Genomic DNA, 24,172 nt, shown 5'->3' with positions numbered 1-24,172 from the left:
GGGGGTGGATTTAAGGTTGGATGCAAGGTTGAGGGGTAGAATAGAACGCAGTGCTGATGGGTGTATTACATAGGATGGAGGTGTGTATGTTTGTTTAACAATTTTGGGCTGTTTTGGTTTCTTTCCCCATACTGAGGTGAAAAGTACCACTGATTTCTGTGGGACCAGGATTTCACCCTGGGAATTGACTCTTCCTTCTCCCTTACTTTAGCTTGTACTCTGCATTGTTGCCTCAGTGGCATATGGGTGTGATGAGTTAGGTGACTTCCCCTCCTGTGCATGTGAAAGGGTGAAAAACATGGAAGGGGAAGATCAGCTTTCTTTTTAAAAGGATAGGTTGTAATCTAGAGATTTATGCAAAGTAATTCAAGAGAGATTTTGGATGTGTTTGAGTTGGAAATACCCTACTACTGCAGGGGAAGGAATTAGGATAGGATTTTATCCCTCCAGGTGAGGGTTAAGACCTTTATGAGAAGATGGTTTTTATCCACAAATTCATTCGGGGGAGCGGGAAGGAGTTGTGATTTGGCGTAACGTTTGGACTGGGAATCCTACTGGATCTGAGACTTGCTAAGAGAAGGATTGGGGAATGGTTGTGGAATGGATTGTTAGTCTGATTCCGGTTGTTGGGTGGGTTTTTTAGCTTTCCTTGGTGGCCTTTATTTGGGTGACTATATTCCTTTGGCCACCTTTAGGTGGCACAATGATAGCTATACATATTCCTAGAGTAAGGTGATAGAGAAAGGGGAGTCTTTGGTTATGAAGACTTGGGGTCTTTCATGTCTGTGGTGGTGGATGGGAAAGATTTTGTGTAAGGTGGAAACCTGTTGTGAGTGGCTTAGTCTTGATGCCCCTCATTTTGTCTGTTGTCTCTTGGAAGGATAGCACATTGGGTAGGGTTCTAGGTGTTTGATTCATGTTGATTGCAAGGATGGTGATTAATGAAACAGTGACCATCTGTGATTTGATGGCAGATGAGGTTTTGCATAACTGAGACCTGGACCCTTAAACACACTGCAAATACTCTGCTTTAATCAATTTTTACACTAGAAAATGAGTCTGAAAGCTGGAGCTGAGATTTTTCCTTGTGGGTAGAGGAAGCAAGAAGAACTTTAAGGGGGAAATTTTAAAGTGAGGCACTGTTAAGCAGGATTGTATTTGGTTCAGGTCAACCTGCTGAAACCTGTTAACTCAGTAGTAAAAACCTTGGTTGGGACAGATAGGAAATAAGCTGATGTGTTTATTTTCCTGACTGTGTTGTGTGGGGTTTTTTTTAGGTTCTTGTTACAATTAGTGGGCATTCTATTGGAAGACATTGCTACAAAACAATTGAAAGTGGACATGAATGAACAGCAGCACACTTTCTATTGCCAAGAGTTGGGCACATTGCTTATGTGTTTAATACATATCTTCAAATCAGGTAATAGTCTCAAAATGAGTTGTGTTATGCCATGATGACAATAAGAGTTCTTTTCAGTTCTGAATCAGTTGTTTAATGAGTTTAAAATCTGTTTAGGTTGAGAATATTGGCTGCATATAAAATATGTTTTCTTCTCCCAAGTTTGTGTCAATGTCAGAACCCAAAGTCTTCTTTTCCTTTAGACTTTTTATTGTATACACAGCTTCAAGACCTGTTTTCAGACTCTACCCTTTTAGCAGAGCAGACTATAACTGGTGACCTTTCATTCATTAAACATTGTACTTTTAAATGTCCAAAAGAGCTCCAGTTGAGAAATGCAGTGCGCATCGTTACTCTTGGGTTGGATTTCCAATCACCTTCCCCAGGGGTCTCAAACTCAATTTATCTTAAGGCCAGTGCCAGTCCTCAAATCCTCCCAGCGGGCCAATAATGTCTCTGAAGATGGTGTTCAGAAAAGAAAACGTTTATATTGTATTTTTTTAATTCGAATATCTTAGAAATAATAACTGTCATACAACTTTATACAATTCTTTCCCTGCCAGAGAGTTTTTAGTGTTTGCCAGACGAAAAAGGAAAATACTCTTCGCCTCATAGAGAGCAGACCAGCAGAAAATGGTCCCTGGCCAAATCGCTCTCATCGGTGCCGGCCGCACCGCAGTTCAGCATTTATGACTAAGGCTACGTTTTAGTCACGGGTATGTTTAGTAAAAGTCATGGACAGGTTGTGGGCAGTAAACAAAAATTCACGGCCCGTGACCTGTCCATGATTTTTACTATATACCCCTGACTAAAACTTTGGGGTGTGTCTCCACCACTGCACTATCTACAGTGCTAAAGGAGATGGCACCAACAACTGCTCTGATTACGATGCTGCAGCCGAATGCTGCTAGCGCAACAGCGCCGACAGACTGCACCAGCACCGGCTCAGCACACTGCACTCCCGATACAATTGGCACCTCACTCTTCGGCAACGAAGCTCTCTGCATCAGAAGGATCTGTTGGTCTCCTTGACCGTGGAGTTCCCTCTTTTGGGCACCGATGTCTCACTGGGGCCGTCGGTACCGGAGCAACAGTTATCTCCAATAGCACCACCGTTCTTGAGCGATGAAGATGAGGAGGTTGAAGGGGTATTCTCCCCTCACCGTTCCTCCCCAATTAGAACACCTATGGCAGCTGAACCATTAATATCACAGTCCACATATGGGACCACCCATGACCTTCTCTGGGTACTGGCCATACTAGGATCCCTGGAGGTCTTACAGAAGGCACTACAGCAGGCGGCCCAGCCCATGAGGGAAGATGCTGGATCCCCGCCTCCACCCTTGGAGACTGTAGCTACTGAGACAAGGGATGAACTCATGGCAGAGCAGGAAGAGGACACTGCTCCTGACACCTCACCAGCCAACAATAATTCATCCTTCTCACTGGACGAGACAGTTATGCCCTCCACCCCCAACCACTGCGGATGACTTCAACCACTTCCAAGATTTATTTAAAATAGTGGCCCCCATTCCCTAGTCCCATAGCAGAGACCTATGCCCTGGCCCCACGGGGCAATTTTATTCTCTCCACCCCCTCACTTACTGCTTATTCCAACTAAAAATTTTATTTATTCTTTATATTTAATGATGGTTCATTTTCATCAGTAAAATAATAATTGAAACAAACATTCATAAAACTGAACAATTATATACAGAACGGGAAAAATAAAAAAATATTGTTCTATATGTGACACGGATTTGGGAAGTGGGTGTTGGAGAGGTGGGGGCCCATGAAATGAGGGAACTGGGCTCTGCAGCAGAAACTGGGGCAACTGGAAGATTTGCTGCTCAAACCTGTTTCCCGACCCCACTGCTAATCTATGCCTATAGTTCTCTTTTATTTGTATCCTCCCCTATTTGTGGCTAGTCTTTCCTTTTGCCTGTTTGGTCATTGGGTATATGAAAGAGACTAGTCCTTATTTGACTTTAGTCCATCAGTCCAGACTCCCTTCTGGCAAACCACAGAAAGGGCTATCTCCTTTATCCTTATCTCTTCTGTCACTACCCCTCCTTTCCTGTTTCCCTAGCTCCTCTCTGGTACTTCCTGTTTTCTAGATATGTTCTCCACTCTGGTGAGTTTCATCAGAGTGAATTTCTACTCCTCCCTATCCTCCACCCCTGAAATACCCATACTCATATTGCATTGGTGGGGTGTGAAGTCTAGCAATCTTAACTTTAAACTTTGAGTTAACAAAACTTTTTGTGTGGAGTTATATATGAATATTTATACATGGTATTAGGGTGTATGTAATGTGTGGAGTGTGTATGTATATAGCTTTTACTTAATAGCCATATTGCACATGGAAGTGCCGCTCAGTTGAAATGCTGTTAAGGCCCGCAAGCAATCTTTTCTGCTCTTTAGTGACACCATGAGAGAGAAATGAAAAAATCTAATACCTAATATTAAGGATCAGTTTCATCTAGGACCACAAACACTATTCTGCACTAATAACTGTATGTTTATTGTAGGTTGCCACTACAGGGTGGTATGAAGGTTATTTGTATGCCTTAACTATGCACTTTCATGACTTAATAGATTTAGAATTATCCTGAGTTTAACCTTAACCCTGAATTTCCCAGGTTTGTAAAGCTTGTTTTTGTTGTAATTATCACAACCCTGTAATTTTTTTTACCCTTAAGTTGCTGACATATATACTTTTAACTTAGCTGCATTTTAATATTGTTTATGTCTGGGAATATAAAAATGTACTGTCAAACTTGTGTATTATGGTGTAGCCGGATATCGCCCTTAGTCCTTTTCCATAGCCTCTGTGCTATATTGGTTCAGAATGTGAGCTCTTCGGGAGTGCAGAACTGTATTTTTTTTTGTGTATAGCTGTTAACACACTGTGAGTACTACTGAAACTAGCAGATTACAGTTTCAAGCTTTCAGTAGATTATTTTAAACAGGTAGGATAAATAGAGGACAAAGCTAAGGTAGATATCTTTAATAGCTATGTGCATCACCATGTCCAGTCACTAGATGTCACACTTACTGCACATGCAACTAGCTAAAACGGGTTGGTAGTAGTTCGGGGATGATATTACTAATAGAAAGTAAGTACAACATGCATTTCTGGATTCTGATATCGTCCCCTTGTGAGACATTTGCACTGTTCCTCTCTTCTTCCAAATACCGGAGGCAGTTCAGTCTTGTCCACATGGCTCTGGGACTTGGCCTATGGCCCTTACGGCTTCACTCTGATGCTCTGATTCTGACCATGCAAACAGAGCAGCACTGCAGAGCTCCTTTGTTATCCATTGCTATTCTAGAATTTATAGTTGATTCTGCAGCAGCTGTAAGAAATCTATTCCCCTCCCCCCACTCTTCTCTGTTTAAGAATACCAAAGGGGCTTTGTTACATGAATAGAGTTGTTCTCTGAGCTCCTCCCATCTATTTATTCCCCTTCCCCGGTTGTGGCAAAAGGGATAAAAGGAGCAAGCTGAAGGACAAGAGGTCACAGAAGGAGAGCTCTGCCACAACTGCTTCCACCCTGCAGATCATCACTCAGCATACAGAGCAAAGATTTTTTCCCCCTCATTTAATAGTTTTGCTTGTTGCACAAAACTTTACATCCAAGTCCTGTAGCCACTGCATTATTACAATTATCTGAGGCCTGGTCTGCATCTGAAACATAGGTCGATGTAGCTACATCACTCAAGGATATGAAAAATTCAAACGCCTGAGAGATATAGTTAAGCCGACCTAAGCTCCGGTACTGACACCAAAAGAATGGAAGAATTCTTCTATCAACCTGCCTGTCACCTCTCCAGGGGCTGAATTTACTGCAGCAATGGAAAACCCTCTTCCTTCGCTATAGGGAGTGTCTATGCTACAATGGTACAGCGGCATAGCTGCGACACTTCAGCTGTGCTGCTGAATCACTTGTAGGATAGGTGTAGCCTGCGGAACACCCTCAATAGCTATCTAGGCAGAGAAGTCTACCAACCTCCCACTTTAGTCCCTACCCAAAGGAGCCTACATTCTATCTTCCTTTGTAAGTATAGTACCTAACACAGTGAGGTTCTGATTTTGATTGGGGCCTCTGCGCACTACCTCACTACAAATAATGTACCCTGGCTAATAATGCAACAATTTCAGGAAGAATAAAATATTGATACATGTGACTTTTATAACCTTTACTATAACTAAGATGTGCATCTGTGGTATGATTTAATTACTTTAGTGTTACGTTTTTAGACTGAGATCTAGAGGATTGAATCTGAGGCTGAGAGCCAAGAAGTCCTCAGTTTAATTCCAGTTCTTGTCATTGATTTGCCCTGTGACCCTGGACAGTCATTTAACATTTCTGCTTCTATATCCCCATTTATAAATGGGGAAAATCTAATTTATCTACCTCACAGGAATGCTGAGGGTTAGGTTGCTTGGTTGTAAATGAAGCAGTTTAAATTTTCCAAATGCTGTGTAACTGATGAGGGTTTTTTTAAAATTCTCAGTACAAGCGGTAGCATATATGGTTCCCCCTAACGTATGTGTGTTTGTTTTCAGGGATGTTCAGAAGAATCACAGCTGCTGCCAGCAGGCTTTTTACAGGAGATGGATCTGATGGTAGTTTTTATACCCTTGAGAGTCTGAGTGGTCTTGTTCAGTTCATGATTCCCACACACCCTTCTTTAGTGCTCCTCTGGTGTCAAATCCTACTTCTTGTCAATTACACTAACTACAGCTGGTGGTCAGAGGTGCATCAAACACCAAAGTAAGGCTGTTTTTAATATAAACTAAGTAAGGCTGTTTTTAATATGTAATAGGACTGTCTATCATACTGATTTTTAATTTCTACAGTTAATTAAGACTCTTAAAATGTAGCTTATATGAATTTCTCAGCTGTTAAGAATTTGAGTACTATATGCATTAGAACCACTTAAAGAAATTACTGTACTTGTAAAGGAGTATGTACCATGTTTGCAGTGTTCGATGAGGTCAGTAAAGTCTGACTAATTTAGACCAAAAGAGAGTGTATTCCACACTTGATGGCATGTCAGGTAGAACTCCCTGCCAGTTGTTCTCTCCCCTTTTAAAGGGAGGGTATTCCACCTTGAGTGCCTCTGATTACAACTGTGGAAATACTACGTAGGGGAAAGAGCTGTCTTGTCAGATCCCAGGATGCTTATGGCTTTATAGGTCAATATCAACATCTTATTTCACCCTCCAACTGCTACACAACGAGTGCAGATCATGGAGCACTGGTGGAGTATATTAATGGAAAGATCTGTTCACTAAGCAGCCGTTGCATAACAAATCCTTTTGAAATGGTCTGCTTCCAAAGGGTCTTAAAATATAGTATCTGGTAGACAGGTAGAGTACAAGCGTTGCATTGTCTAGATTCTGAGTGACAATGGATGACAGTTGTGAGATCTGTATCTGAAAGAAAAGACCCCAAACATAGTCCGATCTAGATTAGAAAAAGTGATCCTGGCCCTATCTGCAACTTGATTGTCTGAAAGCTGCTGTTAAATAAAGAACCAAATTACAAAATTGAATATCAAGCTGTGGGACATACAGTATCAGTTAAGAGGGCTAATAGAACTTCTGTCAGTTCTTCCTGTTGTTTTCCCCCAGTTTACCAGCATCAGCTCCCTTTTATCTGGATTGGGTGTCTTTCTTAGCCCAACACTGGATTAGATGCTCAATCACGGTAGCTGGATGGAAAGAGGTGCTGGGTTTTATCATTACATGGAAGGCTCTGTAGGCCATGTCTCCTTGCAGGTGCCTCTGTCAGCTACATTGTAATACATATTGAACAAGAGGGGTGATGAGTAAGACTATGTTTATGTCATGGAGGTCACGGAAGTCAAGGAATCTGTGACTTTCAGAGACCTCTATGACATTCTCTAATTCAGCCCCAGTGGTTGCGGGACTCTGGAGCTGGCAGCTAGCGGGGCCCTGGCAAGCGCCGGGGGTCCCCTGCAAGGTTCCAGTGACAGGTGATGGACTCCTGAGGGGGCCCTCCTCAGGGTTCCAGCGACGGGCAACAGCCTTGTGCAGGAGGGGTGGTGGAGGGGCCACTGGGAGTGGGGGGGAGGGGGACACCTCGGGTGTCCCATTTTCTCTTTGGGAAATATGGTCACCCTGCAGCTTCCAGCCGTCGTGGGCGGAGGGGTGGCCCCCCTACAGCTTCCAGCTGCCGTGGGCAGAGGGGGAACCCCACAGCTCCCCGCCATCATGGTGGTGGGGAAAACCATGGCACCACAGCAGCAAATGTCACAGATAGGTCACGACATGTGTGAATTTATGTTTATTGCCCGTGACCTGTCCGTGACTTTTACTAAAAATAACCATGACAAAATCTTAGCCTTAGTGATGAGATGTAATCCACAACACCCCACACGAGACTAAAGAACTAATGACAAAGCAATTCATATTGAGGAATGCTTAAAATGGGTTCCTTTTAAAATGGAAATTGAGTATCTACTTTAACTGAAATATTAGCAATAAAACATGTTTTTCTTACAGGAGGCACAGTCTTTCCAGTACTAAATTGCTGAGCCCTCAGATATCTGGAGACAGTGATGAATTTGATTCGGAATCCAAATTTGGCATGTGCAATCGAGAGATAGTACGAAGAGGAGCACTCATTCTTTTTTGTGACTATGTTGTAAGTTTAGAACTGTGAATTTTAAATCTATAAGTGTTTTTTGGGGGTTTTGCTTGGGTGCTTTATCTTTGAGGTACAGTGTGAGAGTATTTTAAATGTAGATCATAATAAGGGAAATGTGAGAGATCTGAGTCATATTCAAGGTGGGCTCCAGGCACCAGCGCAGGAAGCAGGGGCTTAGGGCGGCCAATGGAAAGGGGTGGCACATCCAGGGTCTTCGACAGCAGTTCGGCAGCGGGTCCCTCAGTCCCTCTTGGAGGGAAGGACCGGCCACCGAATTGCCGCTGAAGAATGAAGTGGCGCGATCATGCCTTTTTTTTTTTTTTTTCCCCCCCCCCCCTTCGCTGCTTAGGGTGGCAAAAAAGCTGGAGCCGGCTCTGGTCATATTTACTTCTGGGGGGAACTACATGGAATTTTTATATATCAATTTTCACTTCTGAAAGTGGATGCTCTTTTTTCCTTTCTATGCATATATCTTATTAGTGTGATTATTTTAGATACTCATGCATTATCTTAAGCATTGTCTCTACACTGAATCTTAGTTGTCTACAGAGTTATTCTTTGTAAATAACAATAATGTCTTGAATGTTGTATTCTTACATATGTGATCTCAGGAGAAGACTAAGAAGCTTATAAAAGTTTAGACCCTCCTCTGAGACTGCGTGTTTCTGCATGTCATAATTAGAATAAACTCTCTTCACCTTAAATCCTCCTACATATATTAACTCTGATACTGCATTCCCCAGTTCTGTTCAGGCTCTAAGAAATAGGGCAACTCTCATGGCTTCAGACTTCGTAGGCTCTCAAACACAGCGTTACAGGAGTCATTCTGCCTCAAGTGACAAACGTTAACTGTTGAAGGCATAAATAGTTCAGCTGCAACGAAAGATATGGGGTATTCACTTTAAAAGGAAACAAAAACTACAGACAAACATTGAGACTTTGCAGAAACAATTCTGATATATATTGAATGTGTATCTATCATTCATTATTACTAAAAATGTTGCATAAAAGCAGGGTCTTTGAGTTTACTAGTTCTTTCCAGTTGTTCTCTACCAGTATTCATCGTCTTTCTGATTACGACATAATGGATGTTGAAACAATTTGTTGCAAATAGAGGATTATGACTTCAGGAGAATTTGCAACAGGATCAAATGAAGTTGAAAGAAAAGATCTGGTTGTTATGCAGACGATCACAGTAATAAAACTTAGAAGGAAATAAAATGTGCACACTTGTAAACAGAATATTTTTAACATAATGTGGTTCAGTTTTTCCAATGAAAATTACTTACTTTTAATTGTGTATAAATGGTATTGCATTGTTTCTGCTATTCTTTTAGTAATGAAATGCATATGTGGGTAGTAATAGTAATTTTAGAATTATGGAATCCATTTTACCTTTTTTCCTCATAGTGTCAAAACCTACATGATTCAGAACACTTGACATGGCTTATAGTGAATCATGTTCAAGATCTGATTAATCTGTCTCATGAGCCTCCTGTACAAGACTTTATTAGTGCTGTTCATAGGAATTCAGCAGCCAGTGGTCTCTTCATCCAGGCTATTCAGTCTCGGTGTGAGAACCTCGCAACTGTAAGTTTGACTTGAGCCTTTTAATAATGAAGTTTAGGCCTTTCTTGTTCACTGTATTTGGAAACACTTTGAGTGCTTTTTCCTTTCTGGGTCTTTTACAGCACCAAATGTGTTGTTGGTGCATAACTTATTATATGTATTACACTGGTGCCAAAAGACAACTCTTGATATCTGAACTACATTGTGCTTAGTGCTGCTCAGACACACAGGTAGGTAGATGTGATTCTCCCCAAAGAGCCTACAAGCTAATACTAACTAATAAATAAAAAGAAACTCTAGACATTGGATAACTAAAAACTTTGTGTCCACTTCCCCACATGCTTACAACCCGTTGGAGAGAAATTAATTTATGATCCCAAGCCTCTTTATTCACAAACTCAATCTTTCATCTTCATAGCCTTTCTATTGCCCCACAGAGTGCAAACATACCTTGTCAGTTGCTGTGTTATAGATTAATCAAATCATAAATGCAACATGAATCTTGTTTCTTCTAGGAGCCCCTGTACTGATGTTGTATATTTGCTACAAATTGTATTCCTGAATTGAAAACACACTAATTAAAAGGTGTAGAAGTAACCCTGTAAAAAGCATCCATGTTTGTTTCATAATTTGAGCATATTTGATATGGAAAGTACTAAGACTTTTTTGCCCAACTGCCAGTCGGATAAATTCAACTGGGGTCAGTCAATCTACATTCCTTCCTTCCTATGCATCATCACAAGTAATAAAGTTCTGCAAATTAAGTCCTTGGTGACATTTTTGCAGCACCTTTGCCTTCAATGGCTGTGTACAAATGTTTGGAAATTAGTAGACGATTCTGCTGCTGATGCATAAGAACAAGTAGGATTCAGTTCACCTCCATGTTGACCCTAACAAGACTAAAGAGTAATAAAAGAGCAATCCTGGTTTGTGCCCTCTTTCCTAATCCTACACTAATGGACTGTGCATTGTCCATGAAGATTTGTGAACTTGTTGCTGTTTCTCTTGTCTGGATATTCATCTCTTTCAAGTCATAAGCAGGGGAAAATTTCCTAGAAAATAGGTTAATGTGCATATACACCTCTACCCCGATGTCCTCGGGAGCCAAAAAATCTTACCGCGTTATAGGTGAAACTGCGTTATATCGAACTTGCTTCGATCCGCCAGAGTGCGCAGCCCCGCCCCCCTGTAGTGCTGCTTTACCGTGTTATATTGGGGTAGAGGTGTATTTGGGAGTGGAGGGAACTAAACAGTACTAAACTTATTTTAAGGATAGGTTCATTCACTCAAGTTTCTCTTTTAAAAGTGAAGGTTGGTGACAGCCGTACTTTAATTTACAAGCTGTTTTCTAGACTTTTCACAAACTGCTTGAAAATTAAAATAAACAGCAGTGAACACTTACCTTCTCTTTCTCTGCATCCCCTCATTCAAATCTCTAGTGCTGAAGTATCCCTTCTGTTCTTTATCAACCACATTATCTGCCACTATGCGCTCCTTCTCACTCCTATTATTCTCATTTTCTTACCTCCCTTCTCCTCTACCTCTGCACTGGCATTATCCCTTCCATGGTTAAACATGCCTTTTGTTGTCTCCCATCCTGAAAAACTCTGCAGATGCTATTTTCCTTTCTCAGTGCTCCTTTTAAGGTCTGCTTCATTTCCTTTTCGCCTTAAATTCAAGCTGTCACTTTCAGAGCTTTTTAATTCCACCCCAGACCCTCTGTCTTCACTTTCTCCTATTACTACACTAACTCTTGCTCCCTAAATTCTATGCCACTTCTAATCACACGTTTTGTTCATTCATCACTTCAGACTTCATGTCTTCTTTCTAGCTGCTTTGTACAATTGAACAGCACCCCAGTTACTGTTCACCAACCCCAGTTCTGCAGTTCCTTAAATTTAAAAAAATAATTAAAAACCCACCTGCCCTCAAACCTGTGTAAAAAGTACTATTTAAACAACATTCAATTAGTCGTCTGCTGTACTATCTTTGTAACCACTGTTCCTTTAGTCTGTAAGCTCTTAGGCGTTGGAACCAGTTGCTTGTTTAGCACAGTCCATCTGTTGTTCCAGCACCTTCGATATTTAACTGTGTTACAGTATGTACAAAATAAATAAGATGAGAAAAAATGTAAATAAATAAATAAATACATAAATGTAACAATTGTTTTTTCTAATATTTAGCCAACAACACTAAAGAAGACCCTGCAATGCTTAGAGGGCATTCATCTCAGCCAGTCTGGTGCCGTGTTAATATTGTATGTGGACAAGCTTTTGTGTACTCCATTCCGTGTGCTGGCTCGCATGGTTGACACACTTGCTTGTCGTCGAGTAGAAATGCTTTTGGCTGCAACTTTCCAGGTAGGGATAAAAGTAAATATACCTGTCTCTAAATTAGAGTTGCTAATACTAGCAAATAATTGAATGTGATTTAAGTTAAAGCACATTTTAATTACTTGACCGTGATGTTTAGTGACGAGTGGAAAAACAGAATGTCACTTTGTGTTTAGCATGCATGTCTGAGTGATTCAGTTTCATCCTGTGTTATGGTCTCCAGATTGTTTAATAATTCTTACTTGCTCTTCTTAGTCTGTTAAAATACATATGAATGGTTTTATTCATGTTGGTGCTTCATATCTATTGTTTTGTCACTGTTTTCTACAGAACAGCGTTTCTCAGTTACCAGTTGAAGAACTGGATAGAATTCAGGAATATCTTCAAAACAGTGGATTAGCACCAAGGTAAAATATTAGTAATAGGTCACTGTCAACATAACATGGTATGTAATAAGTGCAAACCATGCATGTTTTTTAATGAGGTGATACTGCTTTTTAAAGTTATGTCTATAAAAGTGGAGGCATGCAAAGATTTGCCATTACTTGAGTACCCAATTAAAACATGATTAGGCCCTCTCTGTACTGCAAGATGGAAACCATATTGTAGCTCTCTCAGGAACAACTATGTTATAACTATTTGCCTTGACAGAGTAGAATTTTTAGAGTAGATTAATTTTAAAACAACAATGCAACCTGGAGATCTGCAAGGATATTTTCTGCTGGCCTGCTGTAATGGTGGGGAGGGAACCCTCTATAAGACTATAAATTCTTGGAAAAGACTCTACATTCTTAATAGTGATTTTAATTTCCATAGAGTATTTTGAAGACGAATAGTTCAGACCAGGTCCAGGTCATGTTATCACATGAGCACAGTAGTCTCCCACCTATGTTATAGCACAGTTTAATCTTGCTTGTGTAGAAGGATTCAAACTGTTACTATTGTTTCTTTTGATACAGCCTTATAAAGGTCAGGAGCCTGATTCACCTGGCTCCTCACAAATGCTGGTTAAGAATAACCCTGTTGCCTTCAGTAGGAGTTTATTGTATCCTGTGGGAAAGAGGTGGTGGGGAGGAAAGAATTTAAGGCTTAAGACTGTAAAATGGTTTGGTAAAAAGAATATAATACTGTTGCCTGCATTGGGATAAGCTTAGTTAACAAGACTTGTTCCATCATACAACTCCCAACATAACTTGTGGTGTAGACTTTTTATTGATAATAGTAACAAAAGTCCAAAAGCAATAGTAAGAGCAAGAAATGTCTAAGTTGAATCTTGAAAAGGTTTGTAAGAGGCTCATGACCAGTATTGTCAGTGATGTTATTTCTGCCAGTATTGTCTCTATTTGGGTACGTTTGGATTTCTTCTTATGGGGACAAAGTGTATGCCAGAAAAATTATCTGCTTGACAGATAAAAAAAGGTCAGACCTGTTATTGCAACATACCATAAGCTGTTCTTTTTTCATATTGCTGAGCATGCCTTCTGTAGCATTCAGTGCATTAGCTAGTAGAAGGTAAACTAGTTCCTACATATTTTGGAGGTGGAATGTCTATCAGAAGAACTATGCATTTAAACTTCTTACGAAGAAAATAGATTTATTTTTTTAAAAGCTCTGCTAATTTGAAACTCTATTTGAGTTGTAAGAGCTGTGATTTCAAATTCCATACAGAACACTGCAAAATGTCAGTGTCAACGTGATTTCATAGAATTGGTGGAAATCAGTCATAAGGACAGGCTCTGAACTTAAATCAGCAGTTTTGGTTCACTCACTTTTGATTGAACAACATAAGTAGCTCAGTGAAGAAAACAACTTTTAGTGCTAATGCAGATTAATGTCTTCTATGTGTTGGTAATGAAGCAAATTTATTGATTTTGTTTTCCTACCAAAACACACAGTTCTTTTATGAGTGTTTGTCCATATGTATTCCACTGTTGGTGTGCATATGTCTAATGCACTTGAGTTTGGATTTTCTGTCCAGCAGTGTCTGTTGCGGTCCACGCATGCACCCTGAGTATCCTCATGCCTCCAACAAAGGATATAAAAAGCAAGGTGACCCTAGCCACCTCTCATTTCTTTCTCGCCATCTGTGGATATGAGTTGGAATTTACAGTTTTTAAGCCTCTTTGCTCACTGTACAATTTCCCCTTTGTTTTGTAGATATCAATCAGTTAATTTAAGTTCCTGAATTTTACCCAATACCACATGCAAATAGGGATGAGCAACAGCTACGGACATTGGACGTTAGATGGGCACTGGCATTTTCCATAGACAGGACCAAACCATTTTGGTGGTCCACCCAACTGTTTGTGGCTATTGCAAACACAATGAAAGGTCTTCCAATCTCAAAGAATTTCATCTTGGGTTACTACTTGTATGCAAGCATGTTCTGATCTGGCAGGCATTTCACCACTTGACTAGCTGTGTGCTCTCTCCACAAGATCACAAGCATCCTCAATGTCATTCCTTGCGCAGATCCCTATCCTGCACATTTATAAAGCAGCAACCTGGTCCTCAGTTCACACTTTCTCCTTCCGTTAAACCATTGCCCAACACTAAGAGGTAATGCCAAATTTGTTCAAGTTGTACTATCAAGCTGGTCTGTCTGTACATGAACTCTGATTCCCTCCGCCTATTTAGCTGCTTGGGAATCACCAAGAGTGGAATGCACATGTGCAGTCACTCAAAGAAAAAATAGTTACTAACCTTTCATAACTATTGTTCTTTGAGATGTTTCATGTGTCCTTTCTGTAACCTGTCCCTCTACATCAGAGTTTCCAGAAAGAAGGAACTGCGGGGGTGTGGGGTCAGTTGGGCAATACATCTTGATGAACCAGTTACTGTAAGGTGAATGATTTCTTCTTCTCCTTTGAGTGTTTGTCCATATATATTCCACTGTTGGTAACTCATGAACAGTGACATAGGATCACAGAAAATGGATGACAGGAATCTATCTAAGTGACTGTAAGACAGCCCTAGCAAAATGAACATCAGATCTTGATGCTTTCACTATGGAGTAATGCTGGATAAAAGTATGCACTGAACCCAAATAGCTCCCTACATATCTCTAGTACTGGAATATATTTAAAAGAATCTACAGAAGTTGTTTGTCTTGGCGATTGGCTGAACAAGCAAGTTTGTTTACATTTATGGGAGATAATGATGCCTGCTTCTTATTTACAATGTCACCTGAAAGTGAGAACAGGCATTTGCCTGGCACTTTTGTAGCCGGCATTGCAAGGTATTTACATGCCAGATAAGATAAACATTCGTATGACCCTTCGTGCTTTGGCCACCATTCCAGAGGACATGCTTCCATGCTGACGACACTCGTTAAAAAATAATGCATTAATTAAATTTGTGACTGAACTCCTTGAGGGAGAATTGTATGTCTCCTGATCTGTGTTTTACCCGCATTCTGCCATATATTTCATGTTATAATAGTCTCAGATGATGACCCAGCATGTTGTTTGCTTTAAGAACCTTTCACTGCAGATTTGACAAAATGCAAAGAAGGTATTAATGTGAGGTTTCTGAAGATAGCTACAGCACTCGACCCAACGTTTAAGAATCTGAAATGCCTTCCAAAATTTGAGAGGGACGAGGAGTGCAGCATGCTTTCAGAAGTCTTAAAAGAGCAACACTCTGATTCAGAAACTACAGAACCCAAACCACCAAAAAGGAAAATGTTTTCTTCTGGTGGCATCTGACTCAGATGATGAAAATGAACATAAGTCGGTTTGCACTGCTTTGGATCGTTATTGAGTAGAACCCATCATCAGCATGGACGCATGTCCTCTGGAATGGTGGTTGAAGCATGAAGGGACATATGAATCTTTAGCGCATCTGGCATGTAAATATCTTGCAATGCGGGCTACAAAAGTGCCATGCGAATGCCTATTCTCACTTTCAGGTGACATTGTAAATAAGAAGGAGGCATCATTATCTCCCGAAAATGTAAACAAACTTGTTTGTCTTAGCGATTGGCTGAATAAGAAGTATGACTGAGTGGACTTGTAGGCTCTAAAGTTTGACATGGTTTTATTTTTGACTGCAGTTATTTTTGTGTGCATATTTCTACTTTCATGAAAGAGATTGCACTACAGTACTTGAATTGAAAAATACTATTTTATTTTTATAGTGCAAATATTTGTAATAAAAAATATATATAAAGTGAACACACTGTACACTTTGTATTCTGTGTTGAAATTGAAATCAATATATTTGAAAATGTGGAAAACATCCAAAAATATTTAAATAAACGGTATTCTATTATTGTTTAACAGTGTGGTTAATTGCGATTTATTTTTTTTATCGCTTGACAACCGTAATTAAAACCTAGATTAAAACCTGTTGGCAAAGGAACTGAAGGGCAGTTGAGGTTGCCCTGCCCTTTAAGCCCTTGGTTGAGGGCATGTGGATGCTCAGGGCACATACCCCAACAGACAAATGATGGCCAAAAGAATGTAAACTTGAGTTCACTGGGTGCATGCGCACTAACAGTGGAAAATGTATATATAGACAATACATCTCAAAGAACCGCAGTTACTGTAAGGTGAGTAACTGTTTGTCTTCCTTCAAATTCAATTTGTGATAGGTAGCTGCTGGAGGACAATGTAGAAAAGTGGAAAATTTAGTTTTAGTGATAAGAGTGGAATATCAGTACCAGGTAATTAGCAGGTACCAGATAATTAGCACAGGTATATTAAATGTTTGTAGCATAATGTAAAATAGGTATTCCTTATAAAAAAAATTTTTTTTCTGATGTGTGCTTATCTGTTTTCAGACACCAAAGACTTTACTCGCTATTGGACAGGTTTCGCCTTACAGTAGCACCAGAAACAACTAGCCCTTCACCTTTGGTTACTTCACACCCACTGGATGGGGAAAACCAACCAGCCTTAGAGAATGTAATTCCAGACAAAGTAAGGCCATATTTAGAATATTTCATAGGAAAACACATTTGCTATCTGTGCTATAACAAGCTTTTTCTATTAGTAAAATATATCTACGAATGAAGCTTTTCTTTAATCCCCATATGGTGGTCTGTGTACAAATCTGAATAATGTGGTAAATAAACGTCAGCTACCTATTCTTAAATTCTGCAGCACATACATTTATATCTAATTGTGATAAACTTACTGTTTTGTGCAGTTCTTTTAATTTAAACTTTTTTAGCCTGTAATATTGATGAAGAGATACACGTTATGTCTGTTTGCAAGAGACTGTTTTTGTCCATTTGCTACTTCAGAACTTTCACTGGTTCCTTAAGAGACTTATAGGTACCATCTTTCTCATCTCTGACCACCTCAGCTGTGCTTTTGCTCTTTGTCTTACTGTCTTGTTTACTTTCAAAGACTTCATTTTCTTCATTGACTCCTCTTTGCCTCAGTGCAGTCCCTAGTTTAGCCATTGGGCCAGCAAATCCACACAGTTCCTGGCTCCCAACAGCTGATGTCTTATTTAGGCTTTAGCCTACCATCTGGTACTCTTTGCAGTCCTCTGTCGGCCTACAGTGTTCATGTCCTACAAGAGTCTCCAGCAGCCTTGAGGCTAGCATGTCTCGGTCTTATCTGAAACTGCATCCTACTGAACAGGATCTGATCCATTCACTGTGGGGCATATGTGCAGCTCCACTCATCTGTGTGGCACAGCCAGTCTACCTACTACCTTTTTTCATGTCTGTAGTTTAGGACACCACTCCAATCTAGGGGCAAGGGAGGGAAATGAAGTGGTCCTTGTTCCCTCAGCCAAGGCACCTCCTGAACACTTCAGTCCTATACTCCTTTGGTTCCCAATTAAACGACTTTTCCCTGTCTTGGGACCCTCACCCCAGCCACTTCCATCGATCTGGTAGTCTCTTTAGTTGGGTTTTTCCAGGATTCCCTTCCCTACCTTCCTTGTGTTTCAGTTAGACCAGAGTTAGCTCAATGTGTATTGATGACATGCTTCCCCACAGTGGTGACCTGCACTACATGGTCTCAGGCTTTGTCCCTTCCACATCTGGCTGCTCCTCCTCACACGGTAGTATGGCCCTTTCTAGAGTGTATTTCTCAGAAACTCCTTTTCCTCCTCTGACCCTGACTTTTTTTTTTTCCCTTCCACCCTACACCAATGAACATCTGAGAAACCACTCCAGAAAACTCAAATAACATGAGAACCATTGGAAGTACAGTAGTACCACATCCTTCATAGATAGGGAGCTTTCTCCTTCTAACTTCTTCCAGCTCTTCAGAGTCCATTTAGGCTGAGGACAGGAATTTTGACTCTGCATTGGAAAGCTTAGTTGGCAAAAATCCACTCCATCCTAGATCTTTGAGGAATCCCCCAAATAATTAAAATGAGGGAAATTAGATCAGCTCTACCAGTGTACAACAAAAAGATTGTTGGTTGAGTAGCTCTACTTCACTTGCAAAAAAGGAATCCACCAGACATATGTCAGAAGCTCTATAGAATCCAAAAGGACAGTTTCTCTACATTTGCAATCATCTGAGGTGACTGTGTCTACCTCTGCTGAAGTGAAACAATTCCCTTACGAAGGGCAGCCACTCGTAGACATTGTAGACAAGCTTAATGAACATTCCCTCAGCAGGTTTTATGAAACTTCTGCCTAAGTGCCAAAGTGCTCAAAGCAGCTATGATCTGATGGCCACCTTCATGGTTTTTGTCATAAATTTGACAGGTTTCAGCCTTGACAAAACAAAAGGTTGTTGGTACCAAGGCTCTTAAAACTTTCCTTAAATACCTGCTCTCTCTCCCATTCTTTGTCCATAGTATTTCGTATTGCATAGTCTATTTCTCATATCAGTTCCCTTCTACATTCCACCATTATGAAGCATAATATCTCAATATGCAATTGGGACAGACTCCACCTCCAAAAACATTTAGTCAAAGCTCCCTTGATGGGATCAAGCTATTTGGAGAGACCTTTGATACAGCTATCAAGGAACTTACTGATCTAGCATGTTTCAGCTCCCAAAACAGGAAAAGGAAAAACTCCCCATGTCCGAGATCTAATTGTCCAGGGAGAATACTTGTATCCCTTTCATTGCTTAGTTTGAGTCAGAGGTCCGAATTAGAAACTCTTTCAACTCTGCCCCCAGCAACCTAAATCACAGTGAAACCCTTAGCATTTTCATTGTAGGGGAAATGGAGGTTCTTCCTTCCTTGTTTGGACCAGTTCAGATGGGTTATGAAACCAATTTAATTTGTCTGTTCAAAGTTCTTCTTTCACTCCATGCTACATTGCCATCTCCCTCCCATGTTGTCCTTGAAAGACACGCTCCTTGAAATAGTTAACGAACTGTTACAAACCCAGCACTATGGCTGTTCAACCTGTCTGAGAGGAATCTGCTTGCTCCTGTTGTTTTACGGTGACCGCAAAGAGGTATTCTGAATCATCTTGGATCTCGCCCCCCACCCCAGCCAATCCATTTGAGAAGACCAGGTTCAGAGTTCAAACACTTGCTCTTTTAATCCATAATCTCAGAGTAAATTCCTTTGAGACATACGTCTACATCCCCATCCAACCTGCCCAGACAACACCCCTCAATATTTCACAGAACAAAACGACTTCCAGAATGTGGATCTTCCCTTTGATCTTCCATCCATTCCTCAGATTATTGCAAAGATGAATGGTCATAGTGACTGCAATACTGAGTAAAGAAGGAATCCAGAGCTTTCATTAATTGGGGGACCTACTTATCAAGGCAGTTCCTTTCAAATAGACAGATTTAACTTTTAAGCCCTGTCAGTTCTCTAAGACATGGCTTTGTAGTAAACTGGGACAAGTTCCCTTGTTCCCATGAAGGATCTCTTAGATCTTTGGAACATGTTTCCCCTCCACCAGGAGTCTGGTTCTGCTTTGTATGCAAAGCACAGAAACTTCAAGATGTCCATTCATGTTTTCTCAGTGGCTAATTCTGCAACACCTACATAAACTGGCAGGGTGGTACCATGAGTACCTTCCTCTCTCTTTAGTTCAGAACCTCGTAGATTTTGTCTAAGAGCACTCACCTATCCATTTCAGTAACGAGTACGCAGGGCAAGCTGAACGTGCAAGCAAATTGACTGAACCCAGAAACTTCCTTCCCATAGAATGACAATTCGGAGGTGCTATTTTTGGTATTTGTTAAATGAGATGTCCACCAGATAAACCTTTTTGTATTTTTGTTGCACACATTGGAGCCCTTAAACTTGGCTAGTGGATGCTTTTATCTTTCAGTTGGTTGTGCCCTTTGGCTATACGCTTTCTCACCACTTCTGCATTTGCTGAGGATTGCCAGCAGGCTCTGGAGAAATTGGGCCAAAATTATTCCTACAGCTCCCTATTGGACCTGAAGACCTTGTTTCTCAGTTTGCTTCAGGTGGTTTATCTGAGCAGTGGCCACTTCAAAGATTTTCTGCAACAGGATCTGGACTTAATCCAGCCCCTGGCAACCTCAGTTTAGCAGCATCAAAACTAACAGGTTGATTCTGCAGACCTTTGACTACTCTGCTGCTGCTGTGAACTTTCTCTTGTAGCCAAAGAAAAATTTCACAATTCTAAGCATATCAGTATCTGAGCTACACTATTCTGTTGGTGTTTCAGCAAGAATGATTCCCTTTAGGTTTCTATCATCCATTCAGGAAATCTTCACAGATTTTTTCAATCTAGACCTTTGTGAATACTCTGTAATGCCAAGTGTAGGCCCTTTTGTCCTTGAACATTACTTTAAAAATGAGGTTTAATTTATATCCCTGCGTATCCTGGTTTTCTTCACTATCCTGAGAGACTGACTGGATGTGTGACCACCAGGTATTCAGTATAGTGAGACTCAGTCTGGAGTTTCTAGGCTCTTCCAGATATACCCTTGACCAAAAACTCATAGTCCCCTATCACCCTAAAAGTAAACTTCCTTATTGCAGTTGCATATGTACACCAAATCAGTGCACATTCTTGCAAGAAATACTATATTCAGATTTTCACCAACAAGGTGGCTGTTCAATTTTTTTCCTGAATTTCTCCTTAAAATATTGTTCTCTCTTCTCATTAACCAGGAAATTGGCTTTTCCTCCTTTTGCCTGAGCCTTTTTGCACTAAGGAGGTCACTGTTCACTCCTTAATATCCCTAGGGCCATCAAATTCTATTTAGATAGGACAGCTCCCTTCTGTAAATACTGGCACCCATTTGCAATTAAAACGACACCAGAAAGAGAGAGAAAATATTAAAGGCCATCTTGTATTAAGTCTGCCATTGCAAATTTTAGTTTCCACAAGTTTTCTACTCGGGTCATAGGCCTCACTCCGTCTCCACTAGACCCATAGATACTTTATAATGAGGAAATCTGAAGTGCTAGGACTTGGTCCTCATTCCTTTACCAAGCATTCCTAGATAAACGCTATCTTCTGATTGATTCTGCAGGCTTTCTTTCTTTATGTTAAAAAATTGCATATAATTTTGCATTTCATTCTAATTTTTACTCCCATGGCTTGTCTTTATCATTTATGTGCATTACAGTGTGTCTAGATGACCCCGTCTTGCTTAGGGTCTCAGTGAGCTACATGCTGTCAGTTAGCATCTTTTCCTTCTCCTTGCTATTTTCCAGCAGTTCTGGATTGGCAAATGGACAATTGCCAGAAAATAGATCAATTTTGTCTTACTGGTCTATTATAATGGGGTCTGTTCAGCAATCCTGTGTGCTCTTTCTTGCTTTGTTTTTTTTTTCTTATTCTTGTTTACTAGCCCCCTTATGCTTTGGAAGTTTTGCCTAGATGAGATGACATCTAATAGTCTCTTAGAGGACCCAGTTTCAGTGCTTAAATTGAAATATATAGAGCTCTGTCTCCACAGATAGAAGTAGGCATGGTTAATCCAGTAATTCTGGATTGGCAAAGGGACAGTCTTTGAGAAGACTAATTAGTGGGTAAAACAAAATTGAACTATTTTCTAACTCTGTCAAAAGTAAATGTGTAGTAAATTTCATTTTTTTTTTTTTTTAAAGGACTGGTATGTATCACTAGTCAGATCACAGTGCTGGGTCAGGTCAGACTCGGCACTGCTGGAAGGTGCAGAGCTGGTGAATAGGATACCTCAGCCTGAACTAAACTCCTTCATGACCAGTAAGGTAATTTCTCTCACAATGAGAAGAGCAGAATTTAAGATGACACTTGCTAAAAATTGTAAAATTTATATTACTATTCATATTACTATTAATGACCAAATTAGATTATTAAAAAAGAAATTAAAAATTCTTTAAATTTTACTTAGTTGTTTGTTGACTTTTTGTGTTTTACTGAGCTTGGACAATGGCACTTTGAGCTCCCAATTGAAAGGTGCTCTAGATAGCCAAGTACATTAATTATTATTAAGGCTGTGCGTCTGTCACGGACGTCATGGATTCTGTGATTTTCCAGGACCTCCGTGACTTAGGCAGCAGCTGGTGCAGCGTAGCAGCGGTGCCCGGGGCCACTGCCCCCACACCCCCCGAGCACCAGCGGCGCCCCAGTCAGGGGTATCTATAGTACAAGTCATGGACAGGTCACTGGCTGTGAACTTTTGTTTATTGCCATGACTTTTACTAAAAATACCCACGTCTAAATCTGAGTCTTAATTATTATCTTTCTCCCTGATCTCTCCCCTCCTCTCCTCCAAGCGTGCTCGCTCTCTCTCTTTCACTCACCTGGGAGTCAACATGGAATCATTTGTGTCAGACACCCCATGCTCTGTGGGGCTGCCCAGTTCCATGAACCCATCCCAGCTGTCACCACCCAGCTCACTGCACTCTGGCTGTGCCCTGTGTGCCCTGAGCTGCATACTGTGGAGCTCTCCCCTGGCCACTGGGAATTTTTAAAATCAGGTCCTGGCATCTTAAATTAGGCATCCAAAATTAGTGTATGCTTTTGACCTTAATCTCTGTCTCAGTTTCCCATCTGTAAACTGATTAGTTTCCAAGTTCTAATCACTTAAAACTCACAGAAAACTCTAGTTTTATTCAGATTAGGTGCTGAAAATTTGGGACAGATGGCATTTTCCACACAAAATAAAGTTGGAATCCAGTTTTAAGTGTGAACCAGAACACAACCTTAACTGTGGCAATCACAGTGGCTCTTCCATAATGTTGCTCTGTTAATTTGCATGGTATTACCGAAATGCTTTAATTTCCTTTCTCCTTGGAAGTGTGTTCTTTCTAAACTTTTATGTACCATTTGTGATTTCAGGAGTTCAACTTAAGCTTGTTAGCTCCCTGTTTAAGTCTTGGCATGAACGGAATCTCAGAAGACCAAAAGAGCAGCCTCTTTGAAACTGCCCGTAGGGTAACCCTAGACCATGTGTGTAACATAGTTCAAAAACTTCCTGCCAGCCATCAAGTTTTTCAGCCATTGCAGCCAGTTGAGACTTCAGCCTATTGGAGCAAGCTAAGCGATATTTTTGGTAATACAAAATAAAGGTCTTATTCTCTTCATCATACTGTATAACAATGTTATCACAATAAGTTAGTTCTCTAATGGGATCAAAGATTTTCAGCAGTAAAATATTTTGCCCAAAATGTTTTGTCTGTTAAAGAAAATGTTGACCATGATGGTTTTTATTTCAAGCCTCTAGATTTTACCCTGACATTTTATTTTATAGGAGACACAATGCTGTACCATACTGTGATGAAACTCTCTCGTGCACTGGCTCAGTATTTGTTGTTACTCTCTAAATTACCAGCATCTCTCTGTATTCCACCTGACAAAGAGACTGACATCCTGAAGTTTGTAGTAATGTCATTAGAGGTAAGAGAGTGAGTGTAATAAAAGGTGCAACAGAATGTTTACAAATATGTTCCGTTTCCCTTGAAGTTTCAATAGGAGTTCTGTAGGTCTAGAAGCATTTCTGGGCTCTAGGTTTATGTATAAGCATCGATTTCCAGTATTAGTTCATTCAGTGGTTACTCTTTTGTGTCAGAGTATATTCTACACATCAGGTGGAATTTAGCAGAGAATATGGGACAAGAAAAACTGGGATCTTTTTGGTGGTTTTGGGGGGTTTTTTGTTTTGTTTTTTGTTTTGTTTTGTTTTGTTTTGTTTTTTAAGGGAGACTTTTCACCGCAACTGAGAGAAAGTCTGGCTGCGGGACAGGGAGGTCTTGGCAGTTTGGAAAGTGGCACTGTGGGGCTTGTTGAGAAGATGAATAAACATGATAGTTTACTCAATATAGTGCTTATA

General features: G+C 40.4%; 1 protein-coding gene across 1 annotated transcript in view; it reads left to right on the top strand.

Moving 5' to 3' along the window:
• The window catches only part of HTT (huntingtin), a 211,476-nt gene that overhangs the window by 140,887 nt on the left and 46,417 nt on the right, over positions 1-24,172 (top strand). The window contains exons 40-49 of the mRNA XM_065405845.1: positions 1,278-1,420; positions 5,973-6,180; positions 7,938-8,079; positions 9,493-9,672; positions 11,835-12,011; positions 12,315-12,391; positions 16,768-16,906; positions 21,966-22,088; positions 23,182-23,395; positions 23,594-23,739. Of these exons, the coding sequence (XP_065261917.1) occupies positions 1,278-1,420; positions 5,973-6,180; positions 7,938-8,079; positions 9,493-9,672; positions 11,835-12,011; positions 12,315-12,391; positions 16,768-16,906; positions 21,966-22,088; positions 23,182-23,395; positions 23,594-23,739 (1,549 nt within the window). The remainder of the gene's footprint in view (positions 1-1,277; positions 1,421-5,972; positions 6,181-7,937; positions 8,080-9,492; positions 9,673-11,834; positions 12,012-12,314; positions 12,392-16,767; positions 16,907-21,965; positions 22,089-23,181; positions 23,396-23,593; positions 23,740-24,172) is intronic.

The sequence above is a fragment of the Emys orbicularis genome, chromosome 5 (genome assembly GCF_028017835.1).
Source record: "Emys orbicularis isolate rEmyOrb1 chromosome 5, rEmyOrb1.hap1, whole genome shotgun sequence".
NCBI classification, from domain to species: Eukaryota; Metazoa; Chordata; order Testudines; family Emydidae; genus Emys; species Emys orbicularis.
Note: the sequence above shows the minus strand (reverse complement) of the source record. Positions and strands in the feature narration are given on the sequence as shown.